The sequence below is a fragment of the Choloepus didactylus genome, chromosome 16 (genome assembly GCF_015220235.1).
Source record: "Choloepus didactylus isolate mChoDid1 chromosome 16, mChoDid1.pri, whole genome shotgun sequence".
NCBI lineage: Eukaryota > Metazoa > Chordata > Mammalia > Pilosa > Megalonychidae > Choloepus > Choloepus didactylus.
Genome location: NC_051322.1, coordinates 31,744,858 through 31,768,674, shown reverse-complemented (window position 1 = coordinate 31,768,674; position 23,817 = coordinate 31,744,858). Strand labels below are relative to the sequence as shown.

General features: G+C 51.6%; 1 protein-coding gene across 2 annotated transcripts in view; it reads right to left on the bottom strand.

Annotated features, from left to right (window-relative positions):
• Positions 1-7,515: 7,515 nt before the first annotated feature.
• The window catches only part of SMAD7 (SMAD family member 7), a 28,984-nt gene continuing 12,682 nt past the window's right edge, over positions 7,516-23,817 (bottom strand). For both annotated transcript variants that reach the window (XM_037805971.1, XM_037805970.1), the window contains exon 4: positions 7,516-9,272. In XM_037805971.1, coding sequence (XP_037661899.1) covers positions 8,734-9,272 — 539 coding nt within the window. In that variant the 3' untranslated portion in view covers positions 7,516-8,733. The remainder of the gene's footprint in view (positions 9,273-23,817) is intronic.

Sequence of the window (23,817 nt, the reverse complement as noted above, 5' to 3'; positions counted from 1 at the left end):
CCCCAGCAAATTCCTTGCCTTCACAGAGCTTGCATTCTTCTAGGGGATCCAGACAATAAACAAACCAACAGAGATATATAAAAAAAGTCAAACATATATATTATTCAATACATGGGATGTCAAACCATGTGATTAAGAAAATAAAGCACTGGGGTTACTTCCTTCTTTTGGCAATTGTGAATAATGCTGCTATGAGCACTAGAGTGCAACCCAAGTGTCCATCAACTCATGAATGGATAAACAAAATGTGGTATATACACACAATGGAATATTATTCAGCCATAAAAAGTTCAGATACATGAGACAGCATGGATGAAACTTGAAGATGTTGAGTGAAATAAGCCAAACACAAAAGGACAAATATTGTGTGATCTCCTTGATGTGAAATAATTAGGATAAGCAAGTTCATAGAGTCAGAAACTAGAATACAGGTTACCAGGGGTTGGGGTGAGGGTAGGAATGGGTAGTTGGTGTTTAACTGGTACAGAATTTCTGTTTTGGGTGATAGAATGTTTTTGGAAACGTATAGTGGTGATGGTAGCACAACAATGTGAACATAATTAATAGCACTGAACTATATATTTGAATGTAGTTAAAAGGGGAAATTTCAGTTTGCATATATGTTGACTAAAAATTAAAAGAAAAAAAAACATAGAACTGGACGACACAAACAGTGAACCCTAATGCAAACCATGGGCCACAGTTAATTGTACAGTTAAAATAATATTCTTTCATCAAAAGTAACAAACGTACCACACCAATGCAAGGTGCTAATAATAGGAGACCAGTGTGGGAACGCCGTATTTTCTGCATGATTTTTCTGTAAACCTACAACTTCTCTAAAAAAAAAGAAAAGAAAAATAAAGCAGGATGAGAGGAGAGATGTGCCAGGAATGCTGTCTGACCCTTGTCTTAGATGTGTTAAGTTGAACCACAGCCCTGTGTCTGGAACTTTCTCTCTCCTTGGCTGAGTGAGGAAGCCTGGGTGGGGACTGGTCTTGGCTGGCTCCAAGTTGACCCTGGCCTGGGCTGGAGCTGGAGCGTGCTCCTGTGGAGATGGGTGGGTTTGAGGTGGAGGATGGAGACGGCTGCAAGTAGCTCGTAGCAGATGAGGAGCAGGCAGGGCAGATTTGTCATGAGAGAGCAGCTGTGGAGCACATGGGGACACTGGGTCCTGGAGGGTGCCTCGAAGGGCTCTGCTGGAGGAAGTGCTCCAGTTCAGGTCAACTATAACAGGTCATCACCAGGCACCTCCATGAGCCCTGAACTGGCCTTTGTCCTATGAAGGATTCAAAAAAGTGTGAGGGTGGGTGCCTGACCTCAAGGAGCTCCCAGTCATGCTGGAGATACAAGACCAAGCACCATAAAAAGAAGAAAGAAGACTGATTACATTGAGACAGGCAACCCCCAGAAGTCCGTGTGGCAACACAGAAAAGCTTCATGTTCACAGTCTGCTGAGGGTCTGGTGGTGTTCCAGGGCAGGACTCTGGCTATTTCCATCTTATGTCTCCATCATCTCAAAACACAACTTCCAGGCTTCTGTGGCAGAGGAAGAGAGAGTGCTGCATCACGGCACGCCAGGTCCACTGCTCTAGCCCAGAGGTGACACGCTGTACTTCTGCTCACAGCCTATTGGCCAGAATTGGCCACAGACGGCTGGGGAGGCTGGGAGGTGCGGGGGCAAGTGGGTGGGAAAGAAATGTCTCTGCCACAGGCCATCACTACCAGGAGCTGGGCAGGCTGTGAGGGGGAAGTGGAATTTGAAACAGGTATTGGACAAGTGCCACGTTTTGGATGAAAGAGTCTACAGCTCAGTGGCTGCAAAGCGCTAGGTGGACTTGAGGAGAAGCGCCAGGTTTGGCTTTGCCCACTCCTGGATGGGCAACTTGGGCAAGTCACTGATCTCAAATCTTTAAGCATCAGTTTCTCCTAAAATGCGGGTAGTGAGAGCTCCCATCTCCCACTTCAATGGAAGAATGTGTGTAAAAGAGCTTTCTGGACTGTTGAGAATTATTTAAATGCACATTTAATATTGTTATCAATGAAATACCTTTATGTTCCTTAGGGTACAACGCAGCCTAAGACACACATTCTGTTTCTTCTTCCAGCCTCTCTGTTTCTTGCCTCTGATTCCCTCTCATGATTTCCCACCAAACTTCCCACAGCAGAAGAGAAACTGGCCAGGACCTGGGGCCAGTAAAGCCATACGCTTGAAATGTCTTACTTTTCTCAACAAGTCGTGTGAATTTTGCATTCTACTACATAATATGCATGGGCCTGTCTTTTTTTTTGATACATTTTCTTTTTAAATTAGAGAAGTTGTGTGTTTTCAGAACAATCATGCATAAAATACTGGATTCCTATATACCACCCTACCACCAACACCCTGCATTAGTGTGGATCATTTGTTACAATTGATGAGAGCACATTTTTATAATTGTACTATTAATTAAAGTTCATGGTTTATTTCTGATAATTTGACCTGTGATAAACCTGGTCTTCCGAACATCCCTAACTTACAGGCATCCATCTTGCAATACCCATATGTGCCAATGACAGATCATGGCCAAGGGAACATGGGCCTGTCTTTTGATAAAAATAATCACATTCCTTCTCCCCCCAAAGCTTCTACTAAAGTGGCAGCCCCAGGAAGATGCCCCAGGCATATTTTCTGCTTCCCCGGCCCCTGGCTCTGTGACCTTGGGAGCACCTGGGAGCTGGGGACACAGCTCTCCAGTGACATCGGGGCCGTCCCATCAGCCCCACAGAGGCTCCCTGCAAAGAGACCCCCAACTCCCCCAGGTCTCCATGGCTCTGATGGGCTTTACATAGGCCCCGCTGTGAGCCGGCCTGCCCCCGCCCCCAGCCCCAGCTAGTAAATCGTCCCTGAATTAATCAAAGTGCTTGCACTGGTCCGTACTCACCAGGGGCCTCCTTCAGCGGCCACTTTGTGTTCAGTAGATTAATTGCAGCTGGGGGAGGGGAGGGAATCCATTTTTAGAAAATCATTACTTTCAGAAGGAGAGGGGGCCTTCTGCAGGGGGGAAAACTGCTGAGCTGGCAACTCAGGCTGCTGCTGGAGCCGCCAGGAAACCTGGGGCTGTGTAGGCTGCTCCCAGCTCAGCAGGGAAGGCGGCGGGCACCACGTGGGGCTGGAGCCGGGTGGGTGGTGCCCCTGCTCTCCGCTTGGTTCCCCGAGTCCGGGGCTCCCCAAGATTCTAGCCCTCCAGCCTGGGCTGCTGCTGATCTTTTCTTCCTGCTATGGCCTGAACTCCCCTGTTGGCTGGTGTTCTGAGCAGGAAGGGGCCACCCCAACATTATCAATTGATAAACTTGACGGTCTTCTCTCAGCCCCGCTTCCTGTATGACACCCTGAGTCCACTGTCAGCTCCCGTCTGCTGTTCCAGGGAAGAAAGAAGGCTGGGGACCCTTAATCCGGGCTGCCTTGAACTGAGCATCTTATAGATTGATCCACAGGAAATCACAATTTTTGTAGGTCAAAATAGATATCAGCATCCTACATGGCTTAATTTAATTATCCAATCCTTTACATATATGGTCTCACCAGTCCCAAAACTGGCCCCACGAGGCAGGTATAATGCCCATTTTATGTTTCAGAAATTGAGGTTCAGAGAGGTTGAGTGACTTGCCCAAATCAGGACCCAAACCCAGGCCTATCTGACTCCAAAGCCCATGCTCATTTTCCTCACCATGAGTCACATCCTATTTCATGTCAGACCCCCACTTGCCCCCAACAAACGTAGCCACCATCAAGAGCTGTGCTTTTCGTTGTTGGATCACAGCTTATAGAAAAGTCTTTTGCAGGCTGAGCACTGGGGCTTCGCTGACACATCAGGAAGTCTGTGTTTGCTGGGGACTTGGGTGCAAATCCAACCCCCCACCATGGGCTGGGCAGGGGGGGCTCTTGGGCACTTCACTCACCTATTGGAAGGTGTGGTTCCCCCTGAATCAAATAACGTCTGCCTTGCTGCCAGGGAAAGGCCCTTGGTGAGCTGGGCCAGTGTATGAATATCAGCTGTTTCTATTACTCAGCAATCAGATCAGCTCGGTCCTTCCAAAACAGAACTTGTTTTAGAAAAAACATACCCAACATAGTCATCCCTTAACCTAGCCCTGCTCATAAAGATTAGATAGCACAGAGGTTAGGAAATCGGACTCCGCCACTTACCAGCTGGGAGATCTTGGGCAACTAAACCTCTTTGAATCTCAGTTTCTTCATCTGTAGAATGGGAGTGATGATAGTAGCACCCACTTTTAGGGTGGCTACAAAGATTACATAAGACTATCCCAATGTAAAGTGCCTGGAACACTGCCTAGCACTTAGAACTATTATTATTATTACTATTATTATTATTTTATTCCTAGCCCAAGCTAAGCCCACTCTTCTGCCTCTCCTTCCCTTGTTCATGGGACAAGCCCAGTCTGAGCATGGTGCCAGGGCAGTGGATCCTAACTGGAGCCACTGCTGATATCCCAGAGCTCCAGAAAGACAGAATCCTCCACCACCAATAGTCCTTTAGGGTGGACATTTTGAAAAGAGGGGAAGCTTCCTGGAGAAGTTGTGGTCTGAGCTGCATTCTGAAGTAGAAAAGACAGCCAATCGAAGAAGGGGCTGGAAAGCCCTTGTGATGGAAACACGTAAGTGAGGTGTGCTGAGGGAACTGTAAGTCACCCTGCGTGCCTGGGACAAAGGGTCCATGTGTGTGGAGGTGGGCGGTTAAAAGGTGAGTTTGGCTGAGGCGAATGAAAGCCATTTGGCCTGGGGTTCAGAAGACAGGGAGAGGCTAGAAGGCGCTGAACTTAAATCATTCTAGCCGGGATGGAGAAAAGGAATCCACATGAGAGAACTTGGCACTTCACAATTATTGAATGAGGTGGAGTGGACAGGGTCTGTTTTTTTATTCCATGACTGGGGACCAGGAGCAAGTTTCTGTTGGAGCAGCTGAGGCCACCATAGGTGGGGGTGGGTGAGGCCACCAGAGCAATGTCACTGCCCAGGGAGAGGCTGTGTCTGAGAAGAACCCTGTAAGAGACCCCGAAATTTGAGGGGCAAACTGAGAAGGAGCAGCCCGAGAGAAAGGAGCACCAAGCAGACTTTCATCCAATGGGGACGCCTTCTCCCGCCTTCACGCATCTAAACGCCACCTGGACAGAGGCCCGCCATGTCGGGGACCCCCACCCCCACCCCATTTCTAGGCTCCCCCTGAGTGATCACCTTATTCTGCCTTGTGCTGCTGGCAACCATCTCAGCTGGAGCACCTTGTCCTCCAGCATCCCTCGAGGGCATCCCTCTGTGCCCCCAATTCAGTTCTGGGTACCCCAAAGGTACTGAATGGTTGCCTGTGGGGTGACGGTCTCTCTGGCAAGGTGATGGAAGTGTCGGCTGCCAGCCAATGTGTGCTTCGAGCAAGTGATGGCCAAACATCCCCTAAGCATTCCTCTTTCCCTGCCAACCCGGAGTCAGCTGCCCCACCAGGATCCACACAGCCCCGTCACCCCACCCCCAGCCTCCTGAGGTGGCAAGGTATGTCCAGGGTAACAGAATGGGACACAAAGTTGTCTCTGCCACAGCGTCTGCCTCCAGAATCCAGAGGCCTTGCCCAGGCAGCAGGGTCGGTCCAAGGGGGGTGGCCCAGATTCTCCCGATGCTGTGGAGTTGTGGGACCACCCAGGATTCCTCCAAGTGGACATTTCTACAGATCATGGACCGTAAGAGCCAGTCAACCCAGGCTCAGATCCTTGGGCAAGCCATTTAACCTCTCAAAACTGCCAGTTTTGCAGAAGGTCCTAGCGAGGATTAATAATTCCCTTAAATGCTTTGTATCTACCATCGTGCCTGGCCCCTGGTTAAGCATTCAATTGGTAGCTATTATTATTATTAAAGAGCTCCTGGCATGCTGATGCAAGTTGAAACAAACGAAAATGACTTTGACAGCTCTAATGTAACACCTCCCATCCCCACCCCTCCTCCGCCACTACCACCCTGGAGTTAATTAGAACCCTCCTTGGGTGTTTTCCAGACATGGGATTTTACACTTCCTCTGGGTTATAGAACTGGAACAAATGGTGCTGGGTTTCGGTTCAACTGAGAAGCAAAAAGCTGCTTCGAGGGGTAGTGAGCTCCCCGTCAACTCAGGTGTCCACACTGGCGCAGATGACCACTTGGCAGTAATGCTCTGGTTCATAAATCGAAATGTATTAAAATCCCTTGCTACACAATTACATCAGAATTCCATTTAATGAAATGGTGGTGCTGGAAGGCTGTAGTGCTTTGTGTCATTATTTGCCAAAATTAAAAGTTGACCATCTTACGTTGTCTCTCCAAAGAGGTTTTTGGAAATTGTACCAGTTTGTAACAGCAAAATTTTACAAACCCCCCTTGGGACGGTGGGGGGAGGGCAAGCCTGAAATATGACCCCTTCTGGATCTGAGGTTTGAGAGCCCCCAACATCGACAGCTGTGTGAGCCCACTGTTCGGTGTCCACCTCTCATGCAAGATTCCCTGCATCTAAAACCTGGCTCTACTGAGCTAATATCCCAGGGTGGCTGATGCAGGGGCAGTACTGCAGAGATGCTACCAACAATCCCCCAAATGCCATTGGGGGCTGGGCCAGGCTAGAAGAGTTCCAGCCAGAGAGCAGCTGCGGGCACTACAGAGTACTCGGGAGGGACCCAGGGGCCAGCCCGGGCCCTCTGACCACCCTCATTTCCCAGGAGGCTCAGCACTCATGGAACCTGTTCTGGAATCCAGCCTGGGCAAGGCACAGCAGGCTCAGGACTTCATGCTGAGTGAGGAGATCGCAAGCAGGAACCATAGCCAGGTCCGTGGGGCTAAACCTGCCCAACCCAGCCCCCAACCCAGCCCCCTACCCAACCACCTCGACGACTTCAGCAGCTTTGAAAAGCTACCTGCCTTTGTAACACAGGGCTCCCTGAGGTTGTCCCCCATCGCAAATTGAGGACACCCAGCCGCTACTGCCCAGGGTAACTGGCCAGAGCAGGGGGAAGCTGTCTGGGTAGTCACAGCAACTTCATCTTCCCAGAGAACGGGGAAGAACCGCCACCTGCAGAAGACCGGGTGCTGCTGTGGGTGCCCCCCTTTGGCGGCCCACCTCCCTGTCCTCCAGGGAATGGAGACCCCACCTCCACCAAACTCCCTCAATACCCCTCCCAGCTCCCCTCCAACCGGAAGACAAAGGAGCTGGAGGACAACGTGGAATCAAGTATGCATTTTAAAAATTGTTTAATGGAACATAAACTCCTTTAGAAAAACATTCAGCTAGGTGATAACACCCATAGAAAAAAACACCAATCTTGTGTTTATCTTTTTTAATTTGGCATTTGTTATTTGCATTTATATTAAAGCAAAGTGCATCTTTCTTTATTTTTCTTGTTTATACACATTGCACAATACATAAATAATGATGCTTATAAAACGTCTTTATATTTACAAGTAATAATATATTTATATATAACATAAAATACATTTTTTTCTTTAATAAATCTCAGGGTTTTTTTTCTCAGGAGTCCTTTCTCTCTCAAAGCACTACAATGCTAAATTTCCAATGAGAATGCTTCTCTTGTTCATTTAAACCTTTGTAGTTAGAAAAATAGCTTATGTTAAAGTCTAAACATGCTCATTGAGCTAAGAACAGTGTCGAAGTATCATACGAGTGTATGAGTTGTAGAAGAAATGAAAGAACAGTTAGGTGTCAGCCTCGGGGGTACCTTGGGTTATGATGGACCAGGTCCTTCTTGGTGGGAAGGGGGGCCACCGAGAAGTGTCCCCCCGGGGAAGTGTCCCTCGCTGGTCTAACAGCAGGGCACAACACGCAGGCTGTGGAGGGGAGCAAAGTGCTGAGCTGGTTTTCTAAGTCTGGGAAAAACCTGAAGTCGCTGGGGTCGGAGAGAGGCTGAAGGGGCAGAGAGGGTGGTGGGTGAGCAATACTGTGACAGGGCTGCCCTGGCAGCCCACGGGAGCCCCTCTCAGAGAGATCCAGGAGCAGGTGGCAGGAGGGGGGCGCGGCAAAGGTGAAAACCACTGGTTCTGGTTGGGACTCTAGCCAGGTAGCTTCTAGGAAGCCTGTGGACAGGCCCGTGTCCGAGAAGGGGGGAGGCAGGGCGGGGGCTTCCCCAGGCTGGGGGCAGAGCCTGGCTTCCAGCAGCTGTCGGGACACCCGCTGCCAGCTCGCCCAGGTTCTGACTCTGCCCACCAAGCACGTTCAAAGGGCAAGAGAGACACAGCTTGGGACCACAAACCTCTCAGCTGGAGACATCCATAAGGAACACAAAGAGGATGCCGTTTCCCCCATCTGCCGTTCACACACGTAGGTGCACACACAAGCACACACTCGCAGCACACACACTCACTCATCACATGTATACTTCTGACAAGTGAAATGATGACCCCCAAGTTAAGGACTACTCCCCAATCATACACTATGTTTGGTGGTTGTCTCATTTTTGCTTGTCCTTTCACCATGGGGTGTCCTGCCAACCGTACCCCCTCCTCCCCCAAAAAACCAACAATTCTTTTCATAAGCTATTTCTCAAAGAACAAAACAAAAAAAAACACAAACAAGAACGAGGGGGGAGAAAAAAAAAAGACCAAAGAGTCTGCACGAAGAGCAAGCACTCAGGAGGAAAATACTAGCAGCAAAGTAGTTTGAATTGTGGCCTGCTCGGCTCAAGCTCCGTCCTCTTCCCACGTGGCTACCGGCTGTTGAAGATGACCTCCAGCCAGCACGGGCAGCTGCTGATGAACTGGCGGGTGTAGCACTGGCCCCAGCCCTTCACGAAGCTGATCTGCACCGTGAAGCCAGTCCACGGCTGCTGCATGAACTCGTGGTCGTTGGGCCGCTGCAGGCTGTACGCTTTCTCGTAGTCAAAAGCCTTGATGGAGAAACCGGGGAACACCTTGTGTACCAACAGCGTCCTGGAGTCCGGGTTGTCCAGTGTGGCTGACTTGATGAAGATGGGGTAACTGCTGCGGTTGTACACCCACACGCCGTCCACTTCCCGTGTCAGCTGGATGCCGCAGCCGATTTTGCTCCGCACCTTCTGCACCAGCTGACTCTTGTTGTCCGAATTGAGCTGTCCGAGGCAAAAGCCATTCCCCTGAGGTAGATCATAGAAGATGTCCAGGGAGGGCTCCTGGACGCAGTAGAGCCTCCCCACTCTTGTCTTCTCCTCCCAGTATGCCACCACGCACCAGTGTGACCGATCCCCAGGCTCCAGAAGAAGTTGGGAATCTACAAGACAAAATGGTGCGACATTTTGATGGGAACTGGCATCATCCTTTTTCTCCTGGAATCAAGACACACACACACACACACACACACCCCATAACCAGCAACTTTCTCAATACCAGGCAGGAGGTGATGGTGGTGGTGCCAGGAGACCCTGGTCTACCTAGGAGGAGAGCCCCGCCCTGCCTGTAAGCGTGAGGCTCACCGGGTGCCCCTTCCCTCCACTCCACCCCACAGGGCACAGCACCTGGTCAAAGAGAGCCCCAGCCCCGCAGCGCACAGGAGCCAGAGGACTCTTAGTATCTGGGCTGCTCCTAGTTTTAGGGCTAGAAAGGGCCTTAGACATGGCATGGAATCACAGATCTCGAAACCGGAACCTTGAAGGCTGGTCACTCCAAGCCCCTGTCATCCTCACAAGAAAACTGGGACCCAGAAAGTCTGTTGGTTGGGAAGCAACAGACCTAGAGCCCAGGTCTCCTGAATCTGGGTCTACCCAGTAGGCAGTCCCTGTGCATTGGCATCCAGCTCTCAAACCAGTGCCCACATCATAAGGAAGCCTGGTGGGGTAAAAATGGGATGATTCAGGGCAAAAACATCTATCTTCCTCATAGAAAAATGACTCTCCGTTTGTCAGCAGCAGCTCCGGACACAATGGATGAATTCATGTCACCGTGCCAAGTCACAACGTGCAGGCTGGTGTCACCCCAGACACCTTGACAGCTTCCTCCAGCCTCAATGCAAGATGAGCAGCCCCCAACCCCACCTCAGAAGACCCCCACCCCTCTCCGTTCCCAGAAGCACACCAGGATGTGGTTCTCCCTGGGCATCCTGCCCCGAAGCCCCAAAGCCCTACCCCAGCTCTCCTGGACCCGGGACTTCCCACAGGCAGCCTGGGCGAGGGGCCTGGGAAGGTGATTTTCTTAATCAGGCACGCTTGGGCTTTCAAAAGGGGACCCCGTGGGGGAAGAGGGAGCCACGGCTGTCACTCCGACTCCCCCCAAGGCTGGAGCCGGTGGGGTGGGCCTCAGGCCGGGAGCCATAAATCTCCCTGGCCCAGGCTGGCTGCAGGAACGCTGTGGTTTGTGGCGGCAGGGTGGAGACCGGAAGTCTTGTATTTGTTAACAAAAATGGGGAAAAGCAAGGGGAAAAAGAAGGGGGGAAAGCCCAGCCATGGAGGCCTCACCCTGCCCTCCCTGCAGCGCTTCCTTCTCACTCTCTGGTGAGGTTGAGCGGGAGGTGTTTTTTGTTTTTTGGAACCACTGGGCTAGGAGTCGGTGACGACGGCTGTACCATGCAGGGCCGGGAGGGGAGGGCTCGAGGGCCGCCACGTCCTGCTGCCCAGGGCAGCACTGCACATCAGCTCCTTCCAAAATGACCGACATGTCAGGACCTGGGAATCAGTCGGTTCCATTAACTTTTTTTTTTTTTTCCCAAAGCAGCAGCCAGTCTTGGGTTGAGGAGTCCCGGGAACGAATCTAAATAAATGCAAACCCTGCGGCTGGAGACACGCCGGCCCACGGAGGTGGCCCACGGAGGCTGCCACGACCACACGCTCATGAGTGACCGTCCTCCACAGACACCCCAACTGGCCTCCCCGAATGCCGGCCCCAGACATCTACACAAAAGGGGAAGCTGATGGCTCCTTCCTTACCCTTGCTCCCCACCCTGCTGAAAATCAATACCAGAAAGCCAGCCTGGCTCCCCTCCACGTGTCCCTATAAAACACTCGTGTGAGTCCACGAGTGTGAGCACATGCGTGAGTGTGTTCTGCGAGTGTGTGCGTGTAAGCACGTGTGTGTGTGCACGCGCACATGCTGAAACACATGGAAAAACAGGAGAGGGACTCCAAGCAGAAGGTGACTCATCGGGCATTAACTTGTTTCTGCAAAGCATCCATCAACTGCTAATAAACTCGCCAGCGCTGGCAATCTTTGAACTGTTCTGCCGAGAGCTCCGTTCCGAAAGCTACACCGAAGACCCACGACATCCTGTGAATGAGCGTATTTTGGGCACGCGAAGGGGCTGGGGAGGAGAAAGTCCTCTTCTGGGTGATGCAGGGCCTTTTGGGGAGGAGGGTGTTTTGAACTGTAAGAAGCTCTCACTTGTGACCTAAACTCACCACAAGCCTGGCTGGGAAAAGATTTGGGGAGTCTAAGGGGGTGAGGACAGAGGTTCAGGGGACCCTCAGTGGAGCCTCACAGTACTTTGTTTCATGCAGCTCAGGCCACTGAAACCTGGCAGGACTAGCAGAGGGGAGGGGGCAGGGCCAGCTGCTCCCATGCCAGGCCCCCCTCCATCCCTGCCTCTGGAAGGGGTGGGGGCTGCATCTGCAGGGGCTGGGGCCTGAGATCGGCTCAACTCCTCCCAGCGGCACATGGGGGGAGAAAGGGGGGCGTTCTGGCCAGTTTCTTTCATCCGTGCAGCCCGCCAGTCCACCCAGCAATCTGCTGCCAGACGTCCCCTGGAAAAAGCCCCTTTTCTGTTGAGGTTAATGGCCCAGCCCAGATAAATGGCAGCATGTGGGTGTCCCTGTGTGAGAACAAGGCCCTGGAAAGCCCCCTCTGTGCCCAATCTACCACAGCAAGACCCCTGCCTGCCTTAGATGGTCCCCAGCAGTCACCCCCCTACTTGATGTGGGGGCCCCCTCTCCTCACCCTTCCCTGGTCACTTTTTGAACTCAAAAACCTACTCTCCAGCAAAACCATTAGCAACACTGAAGGACCCCTTAAGGCACACCCTAGTGTTCACAACATACCTTCTGGGGGCCCAGGACAATGGCCCCCCTTTTTGCCCTCAACTCCCCACCATGTGGGCTCAGAGAAAATACACCTGAGCTGGAGAAACGGCTCACAAGTCTCCCCATAGGGCCTGTGTGGACGCTGAGTCCTGGGGGCTTCCCAAGACACCCCACGAGAGGCCGTGAAGCCCCACACCCAAGTCTCATGACTACAAGGACTGAGGAGTCACGGAAACCCAACATTGGCTTATCACCATGGCTTATCAACCTCCAAAGGCCAAGACTGCCGTCATCTGCTCATTTCCCTCAACATTATAACCTTTTCCAGTGTTTTCAATAGCTTTTCCTGCTCCCCAGAAAACTGTACAAGGTCTTGTTTTTGAAACTTTATGGGTTCCCATTTTAAAGCATCCAAAAAAAAGCTGTGTTGTAAAAAGCAAACTAATCAGATGCCTGAGCACACTTTTTTTTTTTTTTTTTAATTACAGTTTAGGGAATTTGGGGAGCGACACAAGAAAAATGCTGAATCTGCCTAAAATTCATTTAAGGTGTTTTTCCCTCCCCCTTCCCCATTTCCCTTAAAAGCATAAAACCTTCCCTTTAAAAGGGAAGGGGAGGTGGGTGTTGAGAAGGGGACGGATTTCGCCTTGTGTCTGCACTTGTGTCGGGGGGACTCCGCAACAAGGAGCTCACTGCCTTACGAAGAGGTATTTAAATCAGCCAGGTCATGAATGAGCAGACCCTTCCAGAAGACCGAGGCCCATGAATGAACCTCGCCCTGGGATCCCAACGGCACAGGGTAACCAGACCTCAAGGCCACAGGCAAGGGATGTCCCCCCTTCTCATTTTCAGCTTGAAGGTGTGAGATGAGAAAGAGGAGAACTGAGGGGAAGGAGGAGAGGCCGAGCAGAGTCCTCAGGGGAGCCCCCTCTGGGCTCCAGCCTTTGAAGTCAGCCATGAGGCCAGAGGCAGGGCCGTTCTGAAAACTCTGGGTGGGATTCTGAGAACACGGGCGTGCCCGAGGGGGGGTCATCTGCACCTGGCTGTCTGTATCCACCTGCACAAATGTGGTGCTGATGTCGCCAAGATGCTGACCTTTCAGGACAGGGACACACTTGGGAAACGAAGCCAGCACTGATGGAGCCATCACAGCTGGCATCCACTGGGGGTAAACGTACCCAACAGCCAGGGTGCAGAAGGGGCCGGAGTGAAAGATGGGGAGGGGGGCACCAGCCCGCAGTCACAGCTGCCAGCCGCTGGAATTAATAGGGTTCTTTCTCTGCCAAAGTCCAAAGGTTGGACCAGCCTGTGAGCCCCCTTCCCCAGTGGTCCAGCAGGGCAGAAGACAGGACGGAGAAGTCAGGACAGGAGCCCGGGCAGAAGGGTTGCCCCCCAAAGCCTCTCCGAGCCGATGAGGGCAAAGGAAGGGCAGAAACATGCACACAGGAGGCTTAAACCCAACAGCCCTGAAACGCAAACATCGCCACACCCTGCCTGGCAGCCGGTCCAGGGTCCTCCCCCCTCCTCAGGACCCAGGCGCCACCAAGGGTTGCCTCATCCTGCCTGTCCTTCCCTACATCAGGCATCTCAAAGGTCAACTGCACCAGTCAACTCCGCTCCCCACCCTGCGCAGGAAACTGGCGGGGTGAGACCAGCGGCCCACTCCCAGCCGAGGGCTCGCTGTCTACCAAGAGAAAGCGGGACCCAGTGCCAGTGTACCCAATCTGTTCTCATCCTGGATACTCTCCAGGATCCTTGTCGGTCTCTTGTTTCCAAGAGGCAAATGACCAAAAAAATAAAACAAGCACATCAAACTTGTCGAGGCGAGTTCTGGGGTCAGCTCTGGACTCCCATGCGGACAAGTTCATCCAGAACATCAAAAGGTCATCCCAAGGTCTGCCTGATTCATTAAGCAACTAAGTAAGGCAGGGCAGAGCCAGTCACCGTCAGGGCTCAAACAGACCCAGCCCGTTCCAGGTTAACTCTCGTCTACCCAGGAAACCTAATTTCTTGGACCCAACCTGTTCCCACCCCAAGCTCTTTCACCGAGTGGATCAATGAATTCTAGCCGGCAGAAGGCCAGGCTGGGAAAGGTGGATGTTTCTTTTCTCAAGGTTCTGTAATGTCTCCACTAAGGAGACTCCCCAGCCCAGCCAGTGGGGAGCTTTAGGTGTCCTTCAAAGGCTGCTGTGCAACTGTGGGTCCCAGGGCCCTGCCAGCTCGAATCTCGACCCTCGGGGAGTTCTGGCCCTGGCATCACAGGATGGTCGTGAGGATCTGAACACAAGCGGCCTCAGCACAGGCTACTTGGTTTTCAGCAGGTCCCTTCTCTTAGATTCTCCCGCTGCTCTGAAAACTCTGCCCAATTATCCCTGTTGTCCCATCTCCCCTGATGGGAGAATAGTGCCCTGCCAATGCCTAGACTTAATGAGCATTTACTAAGTACCAGGCCCTGTTCTAAGTGGCTTGTCACCGCCCCATAAGGGCACATGCTATCACCATTCTTTTGAGGTGCTCGTCACTTGCCAAAGAGTAGATTCATGCCCAGAATACTGTCTGGATAGGCAGCCGCCCTGGGCCTCTAAAGCCACTGGTCCCCAGGGGTTCCTTTCCAAATGCTTGAGGGAAAAACAAGTGTCCTTCAGAACACACTTTGGAAAGACAACGCCTACTTTTGGAACTGAGTGTGGGGTCCGGCACCAAGAAGCAGAAAAGAGGAATGGCTTCTTTGCCAGCAAGTTGCTTGGGGACCTTGGCCAAGTGAGACCTCCCGTAGTCTCAGAGTGACCTGCCCATAAATAAAATGAAGGGGGATGGAGTAAAATGGCCCCAGGGCTCCTTACAGCCCTCACCATGTCTGGTTCGCTCTGTGCTTCACATGTGCTACATCAGTATGAAACAATGCTGGTTGCATTATTATTTTTTTTTTTTACTATCTTCCAGAGGCTAAGAAAATCACTCTGGGGAGCAGGGCACATTTTTGCATTTAATTTGCAGCAAAAAAAAAAAAAAAAAAAAAAAATCAAAAGGGAAAGGAGGTTAGAGTCAGGTTTTGCTATGTACGTCTCGAAACAAACATCAGGAAAAAATGGGTCCCTAAAGGGCCTCCCCTTTATCATCATACTTCCCGTGTCTGCACAGGCTTGGCTCCTTGGCTGCCTCCTGCCTTACCCACCTCCCTCTGCAACTTCTCCTGAGAGTTTGCCTTTGGCAGTGCCTGGTGGGAAATCAGCTGCAGATCCTGCTAGTCAAGAAGACCAATGCGTGTCTGTGCCCTTACAGCCACATTTGGATGAGTAATCAATTACTAAAACTAAAACTAACTACCCTGTTCTCTGAACTGGCCCCGCCCACCTCTGGGCACCACTGAAACATCCAAGTCTGAAGCCCCCCGTCCAGGGTTCCCTTCTAAGGGCAGTATCTCACCATCAGAGAACATAACTGAGGGTAGCATGGGGCGGGGGTGGGAGGGAACATCACAAATCAAAAGCTCCTGTCTGTCTCGCCAGTCGGGCTGATGCGGCTTCCTGTGCCCCAGCGCTCAGCCATGCAAATTACAGCGTGCACCCGGCGGCCTGCCTGTGTCTGCGGAGGCCCGCTCTGCCCGTGCTCCCCGTGCAGCCTCAGAGGAAGGGTGGGGACTCCCAGGCCAGCCAACTCCATTCATAATATTGACAGTAAATGCGCCTCTCTGGCTGTTCAGTGCACATCCAGCCTAATTACTCCCCAAGTTGGAATGTCAAGACTCTTCCATTCCATTAGGCCTTATAAAGTTCCCACCATCACCCCCAAGTACCCCAGAAGCTCTCTTGAGCAAGGGTGTCCCTGCTAGTACATGCTGCCAGCTCACCTGCACATAGCACCCCAGACGTGCAAGCATTCTCTGCTCACCTGCCTCTCCCAGGGGTGACCTTGGACACCCTCTTCCTGTCCCTTCCTGAGAAGACAGCATGAGGGTCATGGTGAATCTCCAACCACACCCACCCACCTGCCACGCTGAGGGAGTTCGGAGATCCCCCAAATTCCCCATCTGGATTCTCAGCTGGGGAGCTAGCACTGAATGGTAAGACACACACAAACACCCCACTCACTGGCATACACAGATCCAACCAAAGAGCCTTCTCACAAACCACCCCAAAGCCCCCCATTTTCTTCTTTTTATTGACCACTTGTAAGTTTGGTACCTACATGTGAAAGCTCGGTAAAAAAGTTAGTAAAAATTGATGCACAATAAGCCAATATCCTGAAAGGACAAAAACCCCAGAGGTACAGGCCAGGTTTTGCCTTGTTTTGCAGGTCTGGGGGCTCTGTATGTGCAAGAAAGGCCCTCTGGCAAGCTATTTTTACTGTGGGCCCCATTTAATAAAGCCCTGTGCTACCCTCACCTCCTCTTCCCTGGAAGGTATTAAGACCAAAAGGCAGGCCCTGCCCGGCCCCCACCCCACGGCTCCCCCTCAATTCTAGTTTTTCTAGAGAGTAGGAAAACTGTCCGAAGACATGGAAAAACACAGTGAGAAACAAAAGTCCTTTTCATCTTGCCCCTCCCCCAGCTCCCATGTTCCACAACAATTATGAAAACTGTTTGGACGGGATGGCATTTTGAACATTTACTGCATTCCGGCCAATAAATTCCAGCCCAGGATCTGATGGAAAAGCCTCCATCTCTGCAAGCTTCTTTGCTCCCCCACCCCCACTCTCTCCCGTCCTCATTCCTTCTGCCTTTCTTTACAACCCATCACCGTGGCCAGGCCAGCCCAGGCCACACTGTACACTCCCGGGGAAAAACAAGAGGAGGACAGACTGGAGACAGTGTGCAGACTGGAAAAGTTAATCATTACTTCTGTCTGCCTCCCTAATCTAATCTCTCTGGCTGTGACACACTCACTGTTCAGCCATCCCAGCCCTTTCACCCCCAAAGCACCCAGGACCTCCTGGGCTCTCCCACACCCCACTCCCCCACACCCCCAGCCCCCACCTTCCAACTAGGAGGTCAAGACAATGAAAGCGGCATGAGGGGTTTCCCCCAGCCTGGGCCTGGAATTGCAAGGCCCGGGAGGGAACATAAATCACCAGCTGCTCAGCTGCTGAGTGCCCCACATTTTAGAGCACCATTGCCTCTGACGAACACGGGCTTCGAATGTGGCTTGCATTACTGCAGGGTGCCAGCGCCACCCCCGTGCCTAAGGACAGCCGCAGTCTCTACCTCCATCTCACTGGCCCACCCCCAGTTCAGCTGCATCCAAGAGGCCTGGGTGGGCAGTGCAGTTCCCTGTCCCATGGGATCAGGTCTACACGGAAGCTCCAGGCAAGGAGGCCTTGCCTCCCCTAATGCTGTCTTGCCCTCCCAAGCACAGGGTTTCTGGATGGGGGATTCCACGGGTGGGCTTCCACAAGGCTCTGGGGCCCCTGAAGTGTATGCTGACCGTGGTGTGTGTATGCATTTTTCTGGGGAAAGACTTCTCAGGTTTCACTCATTCTTGAATGAGTTTCCAAGCTGAGAAACAGAAAAAAATTGCTTCCATTTTCCTTCAAAATGGAAGCAGCCATCAGCCATCCCCACCACTTCACCAACAGGGATCTCATCCCCACACCTGCGCGATCAAGGAACCAAAGACCACAAACCCCAGGATGACAGAACCTGCAAGGAGCTTGAAGGTCAAGTCCAACCCCCTACTTTGCAGGTAAGAAAACTGAGGTTCAGGAATGGAAAATGGCTCCCCCAGGGCCACGCAGCCAGCCCCACGCTCAGCCCAGGGGAGCAAACCAGCCTCTCGGGACATGGACCTGGAGGATGCTTTCCCTCCCACTGTCTCTCTGCCAGGCATCCTGCAAACACCGAGGCAGGGAGGCTTTGCAGCTACGGAGATGCCTCCAGGCCCCCACTCCAGGCTTTTCCCCAGGAAGTACCCCCAAGTGGGGTTTTAATTGTGACCACACTGAGCTGGAGGAGGGGCCCATCTGTTTTTAAGAACGGTGCTGTTCTATTTCATAAATTTATGTAACTAGTATTCCATTTTGCTTCAGTAGGTTTAAAATGTACAAAAAGAGTTTGGCTTTTTTAAGAAGAAACATGAATATATGTAATTAAGATGTTGGGATTGCAGTAATTTTTAAAAGTAAACTATTCTAATGTTGTTTGGGATATATATGTGTATATATATTTACATATACATAAGTTATGTGTATACACACATATATATATAAATTAAGGGGGGGAAAAAAAAAAAGAACTGTGCCATGTACCCAGAAGACAGTAAGAGCTCCACCTGTGCCCTGCGCTCTCTCTGGGGGTGACAGTGCTGGCTAAGAGGATGATGAGAACTGTGGCTGACGAGGCTCCCCAGAGCTTTCTGAGCTGGGCCACTTTTTTATGACCCCCTCTTGCCTCAAGAGCCACTTGGCCTCCTGGGGAAGGGGACATGGCCAGGGGACTGGGAGCAAGGACAGCTGGGAAAGGGCGATGGACAATAACTTAACCTCCAGGCGACTTCACAGTGAGCCAGCCCAGAAAATGCAAGGAGGCCAGTCTGCAGAGAGCTCAGTTGTAACTTGTTCTCGCAGATTGTTTGCTCCTGTTGAGTGACCATCTCGGATGATGCTCTGTACACCCCCAGATCAAAAAGTCAAAACGCAATACAGAAACGAGCAAGCACATGAGCCACCAACAGTCAATGTTCTGGTTCGCTGAGTTGCCTTCTGTCTGAAAGACAGTACAGGCCCAGCTCTGCGAGATGACATTGGAATTGGGACCAGTCCTTCCTTTGTGCCCTAGATCAAACCCCAAGCCAAACTGGCGCTCGTGGCCTTGTCTTGCTGGTGGGACTCCACAGAGGAGCACGAGGACTCCTTATGGGCTCCACCAGGTACTGGAGCCACCCACTGGCATTGCGGGAACAGACGAGGGCAGAATGAACGTGAAGAAGAAACACCTGGGTGCTTGTATATTAGATTACTTCATGTCAAATCCACCTCAGGGCTGGGTCATGCAGATTTATACACTAGAAAGCAAGGGTATCATCCCCACAGTCTTTAGGAGAACGAAGCCCACTCAAGTTACAAAGGGAAAGTAAAAATCCTGGGCCCTGAAGACATCTCACCTCCCCTCTGGCTGTCAAGACATTTCAGTAGTGTGGCTCCACCTGCCCCCGCCCCCCACCCACCAATCCCACCACCTGGCTGAAGTCCCAGGTGAGGCTCATCACCTCGGCTCTGGGCACCCAGATGTGACCAGGATCCGGATGGTTGATTATAACTGTACCTCTAGCTGTCATTCCAGTCATCTTACAACCCACTAACCAGGACTGAGAGGGACATCCGTTTATCTACAAGCCATGTTTATCTTACCTCTCAACAGACCACACAACCAAAGCCCAGGCCAAGGCAAGTGGCAGCAGAGCCCTGCCTCCCTTGTGTGCTCGACAACCACCCGGGGGGCCATCGCTGTGCCTCTGCATCTCACGGTGCCTCACTCCATCACTCAGCACCCCCAGAGTCCAGGGAGGGACCCGGCTCCTTACATCCTGTAGAAACTCCCCACAAGCAGCCCCCTGGCTGACTCCAGATGGGGCCGTCTCCCATTCAAGACCCTTCCACCTCATGGAATCAATACCACCTCCAGACTAAACCGCTGGGTCTGCTAATCAGGGTCCAGGAACTGCATCCTCAGTGCTTAGCCCAGGGCCTGGCCTAATAAATACTTGCTAAATGAATGAACCATACACATTGGCTTCTTCCGAAGTAGCTGACCCACCCAGCGTCATGCCTGGTAGAAGGCAAGTGTGAGCTCACCTGGGAGGGGAGCATGCCATCCAGGCTGGGGTCAGATGGAAAGGCCAAGCCCTTGTCCTGGGCTCCCTGCGGGGGAGGGAAGACAGAAGCCCGTCCTGGGGGCAGCCACCTCACAGCCAGCCACAGCAGACCCCACAACCCTAGAGATATTTCCAAGCCAGGTGCCAGCTCAGCAACCCGAGGGCACATCACCTGCCCACAGCACCCTGCTTTGGCATCCTGCTCTGTTTGGACAAGTTACCCTCACCAAGTGTTCAACAATGCTTTTACACACCCTAAGGCTCTTGTTGTGTTATGAAAACAAAACACACCAGGAAAAAAATAGTGAGGGGTGGGGAGTGGGGGGTGGAATACAGGCAAGCCACACACAAGCCTCTTTCTTTCTGGTCTCCATGCTAAAGATGGCTTCTTGGCAGCCCCAGGACGGGGGAGAACAGGAGGGGTGGGGGCACCGTCCCATGCGTGGAGAACACAAAACAGTGACATCGTCCAAGGGAGGACTTGGATACCCAGAGATGAGTAAATGGAAACTGTTTTCATACCCGGGACACCACCACCTTCTTATCCAAACCACTGTGGGGCTGTGGTGAGCCCCTCTTCCTAGGGGAAGTTTCTGGAGACCTATGGGCCACATCATCCCCTCCCCACAGGACAGAGGGGGTGCTGGGCTAACTGCAGGCTGAGCTCAGCACAGCTGTGCCAGGGAGCACCAAGCCAGCTTCCTCACAGCTCCTCAGGGCCCTGGAAAGTTAAGGAATATCTGCACAGTGGGAGAAGACGGATCAGTGGTTTGAAACTGGAGGCATCCCCGAGTTCAAGCCTGCCCACACAGGGAGGGGCAATGTTGGCCTGCAAAGGCTCAGGGAGTGAGTAAATTCCTACCTGCCCCCCATGAAAAAAAAAAGTAATTTTTTTTTTGCAAGTTAAAACTAAGCTAATGGCACTGGGTGGGGCCCAGTGTTGAAGGCTGTGCAGCCAAACCAAAATTAGCTTCCAGCCAAGAGTTGCTTGGCCTCACCATTTGGGGAAGGAAGCTGAAAAAGTCATGAAAGATTCTTTAGTAAACCGGGAAATAAGGCTGCAGTTAACGTTTCAACTGAAGGTGACCCTTCTGGTAAAATATTTTTTTAAATAATAAAAATAACATAAAGTTCTCAAACAGCCTCTTTTTTTAAAGAAAATGGCCTAAAAGTTCTCGTGAGAGTGGAAGGGAAGAGGGGGGACAACAAAAACAAGTCTAGCCTCCTCTCCACCGCTACCTTCCATGAACAACTTTTTTCTGGAGTTCTTCTCATAAAAGGAATGATGCAATTTCCTGTCTTGTCCCAATATTTCCTGTTAACTTACAAGGTGAAAGTTATCACCATGTTTTAAACAATTGCCTTAAACTCCACAGAAAGTTCCTTTCCCCACCCAGTGCCCTGTCTCTATCACTAAACCTCCCATCTTAGAATATGGAGACCATCATTTTCTACAGCTATGAAAAGAGTTGGAAGAGTTTTGGAAATGGTCAGTGTTGATGGAGAACAACATTGTAAATGTAATTAATGCCACTGGATTCTATGTTTAAAAAAAATGGTTACATTGGCAAATTTGTTACATTACCACAATTAAATTGAAAAAAAAAAAAAGAGTTGGTTTCAAAAGCCTTAGTCTCCCTATAGCAGACACTGACTCTCCAACTGCAGCTTCCAGGAGAACACAATCAGGGACCCTGATGCCCAGGAGACCCCGTGGGGAGAAGCGGAAAGGGCTGGGGGGCGGCCAAGCCCCCAAACGAGCCAACGTATTTAGGCAGAAGGTGTTGGGACCAAATGAATGTTGCTTTCTTGGTGTGTTAACCACTAAACTGAGAACTGTGCCTCAGCAGTTAATAATATCTTCCCGCTGAAAATAGCCCAGAGAGGAAGCCTCTCTGTGACAGTAGGCACCCAGCCAGACGCCGGCTGGCCATTCAATACCGAGCGCGAGAGATGGCACCGCTAGTGGTGACCTCCCCGTGGCCACGCTGTACAGTATCCTTTCCTGAGGTTCCCACAAAGGGAGGAATCTGGCGTGTTCATCGCCTCCTCCGCAGCCCTGTAACCACAGAGAAGACTGCACAGGGCCCTGGGGGCTCTGTCGATGGCATCATGGGCCAGGGAAATGTAACATCACCCAGCAGGTGTCAGCTGGACCCTGGCTTCGGGAGCTAGTCCTTGCAAAAGCTCCAGTTAGCAGCCACTGGGCCCCCCTGGGCCGGACAGGACAGGGGGAAAAAACAGCATCTGATGCAGAGTGGGAGCAAGCACGTTTACCTCCCCTGGCAGAAAGGTCGGGCTTGGAAAAGTAACCAGAGGGACCTCTTCTTCCTCTCATTTCTGCAACCCACATGGAAAAGGAAGGGTTGAGAAACTAACTCTGCAATGAGTATGCTTCTTCAGGTAAAACAAGCCAGAGGCTTCCAACTACATTTTCCCACCCACTGGAGACCTGAGAGGGGCTTTGGAGACAAGTGTTCACATCAGCAGATCCCAGGCATCTAACAGAAGCCTCTCCATTTTTCTTTTCTGCAGCTGTTCTTCAATAGATTATCCAAATATTTGCATGTATTTAAAAGCTACCATGGGTCACTTTTTGGTGGGTGTTAACACGCATATAACCTAAAATTTACCATTTGGTACTTCACAATGTTGTCACCATCACCAGAACATTTTCGTCACCCCAAAAAGAAACCCCATATCATGGGTCCCCTTTACAATGTCATTCACAACGGCAAAGCAAAATGGAGGAAGGTGCACGGTTCAGTACTGTTTTCCCTCAAATGTTTCTGAAAATCAAGCAAGAATCTCGGTTAAGAAGAACTCAATAAGAAAGAGACTCAAATTGTTCACTATGGGAGCATATATGGAATCCCAGGAAAATCCTGCACCTCACCTCCACCAAGAGAAACCACCAGCAGGAACACAGGCCCCTTTCATTCCTATACCAGAATTCCCGAACGTTTTTGCATGTTGCAAACAACTGGGGAACTTCAACAAATACTATGCTTGGGTCCCACTGACAAGAGATTTTGGCAAGACCCCGAGTGATTCTGAAGTGCAGGCCAGTCTGGGAACCACTGCCCTATACCTGCTTTTCTCCTACCAGGTTAAGACACTTGCTTTCAAAGTGCTGCTCCAGCTTCAAGGCCTAGCCTAAATGAAAACATACCAGCCTTGGATCAGAATATTGCAAGGAGCAATATCATGGTACCATAAAAGCAACAATAAAGAAGCAAAGGAAGCCAAATCAGAATCCTCTGGCATTTCCTCCCCTTTCACTGCCCCACTGGCTCGAAGCGTGCCCTGGCGGTCCCACACATCCAGAAGTCCACCCAGCCACGACCAGGGTCTGCTAAGGGAAGGCCCAAGTGCGGGAAGGGGGTCCCGTGAGCTGGACGGCAGCCAGAAGCTACAGGGAAACTGGCTCTCCCTTGCCCCCAACCCCCTCCATCAACCAGTCCTGTTCTACCTCAGTGAGAACGCAGGTGGCAGCTGCCCATCTAGTCTGGTCGGTGGAGCAGCCTGAATTTGCTCCCGACTCAAAATGCTGTCCACTGCCCTTTGACCCCTGCCTGCCTGCCTCGTTCTTTCCAGGATAAAATTGGTTTTATCAGAGAGCCTTTCTCCAGGGATGAGTGCACAAGCTCAGGCATTGCAGAAGAGGCGGGGAGACAGCCTGAGCTGCTGTCCTCAGCTGGTCTTTGCCAGCAAGTGGGTGTGTATCAGGTGAGCCAGCCCTAGCTCCAAGTCACTGCGCTGACCTTTACAGAGACCCAGGCTGGCACTTTTCACCATGGCCTTGGGAGGGGCTAGGGTAGATCGCTCCTGGTCACGTGTTGTTCTGTCTGACTACATCCCCCTCCCCCCAAAGCCCATGCTTTCCCTTAGCCACTTGGATGAACTGCCAGCTTGGCTGCGAGCTCACGTCTCTGGCAGCAGAGGCTTGTTCCCAGAGGCAGGGGCAGGAGACATGAAAAACCCAGCAACAGGCACTCAGGCC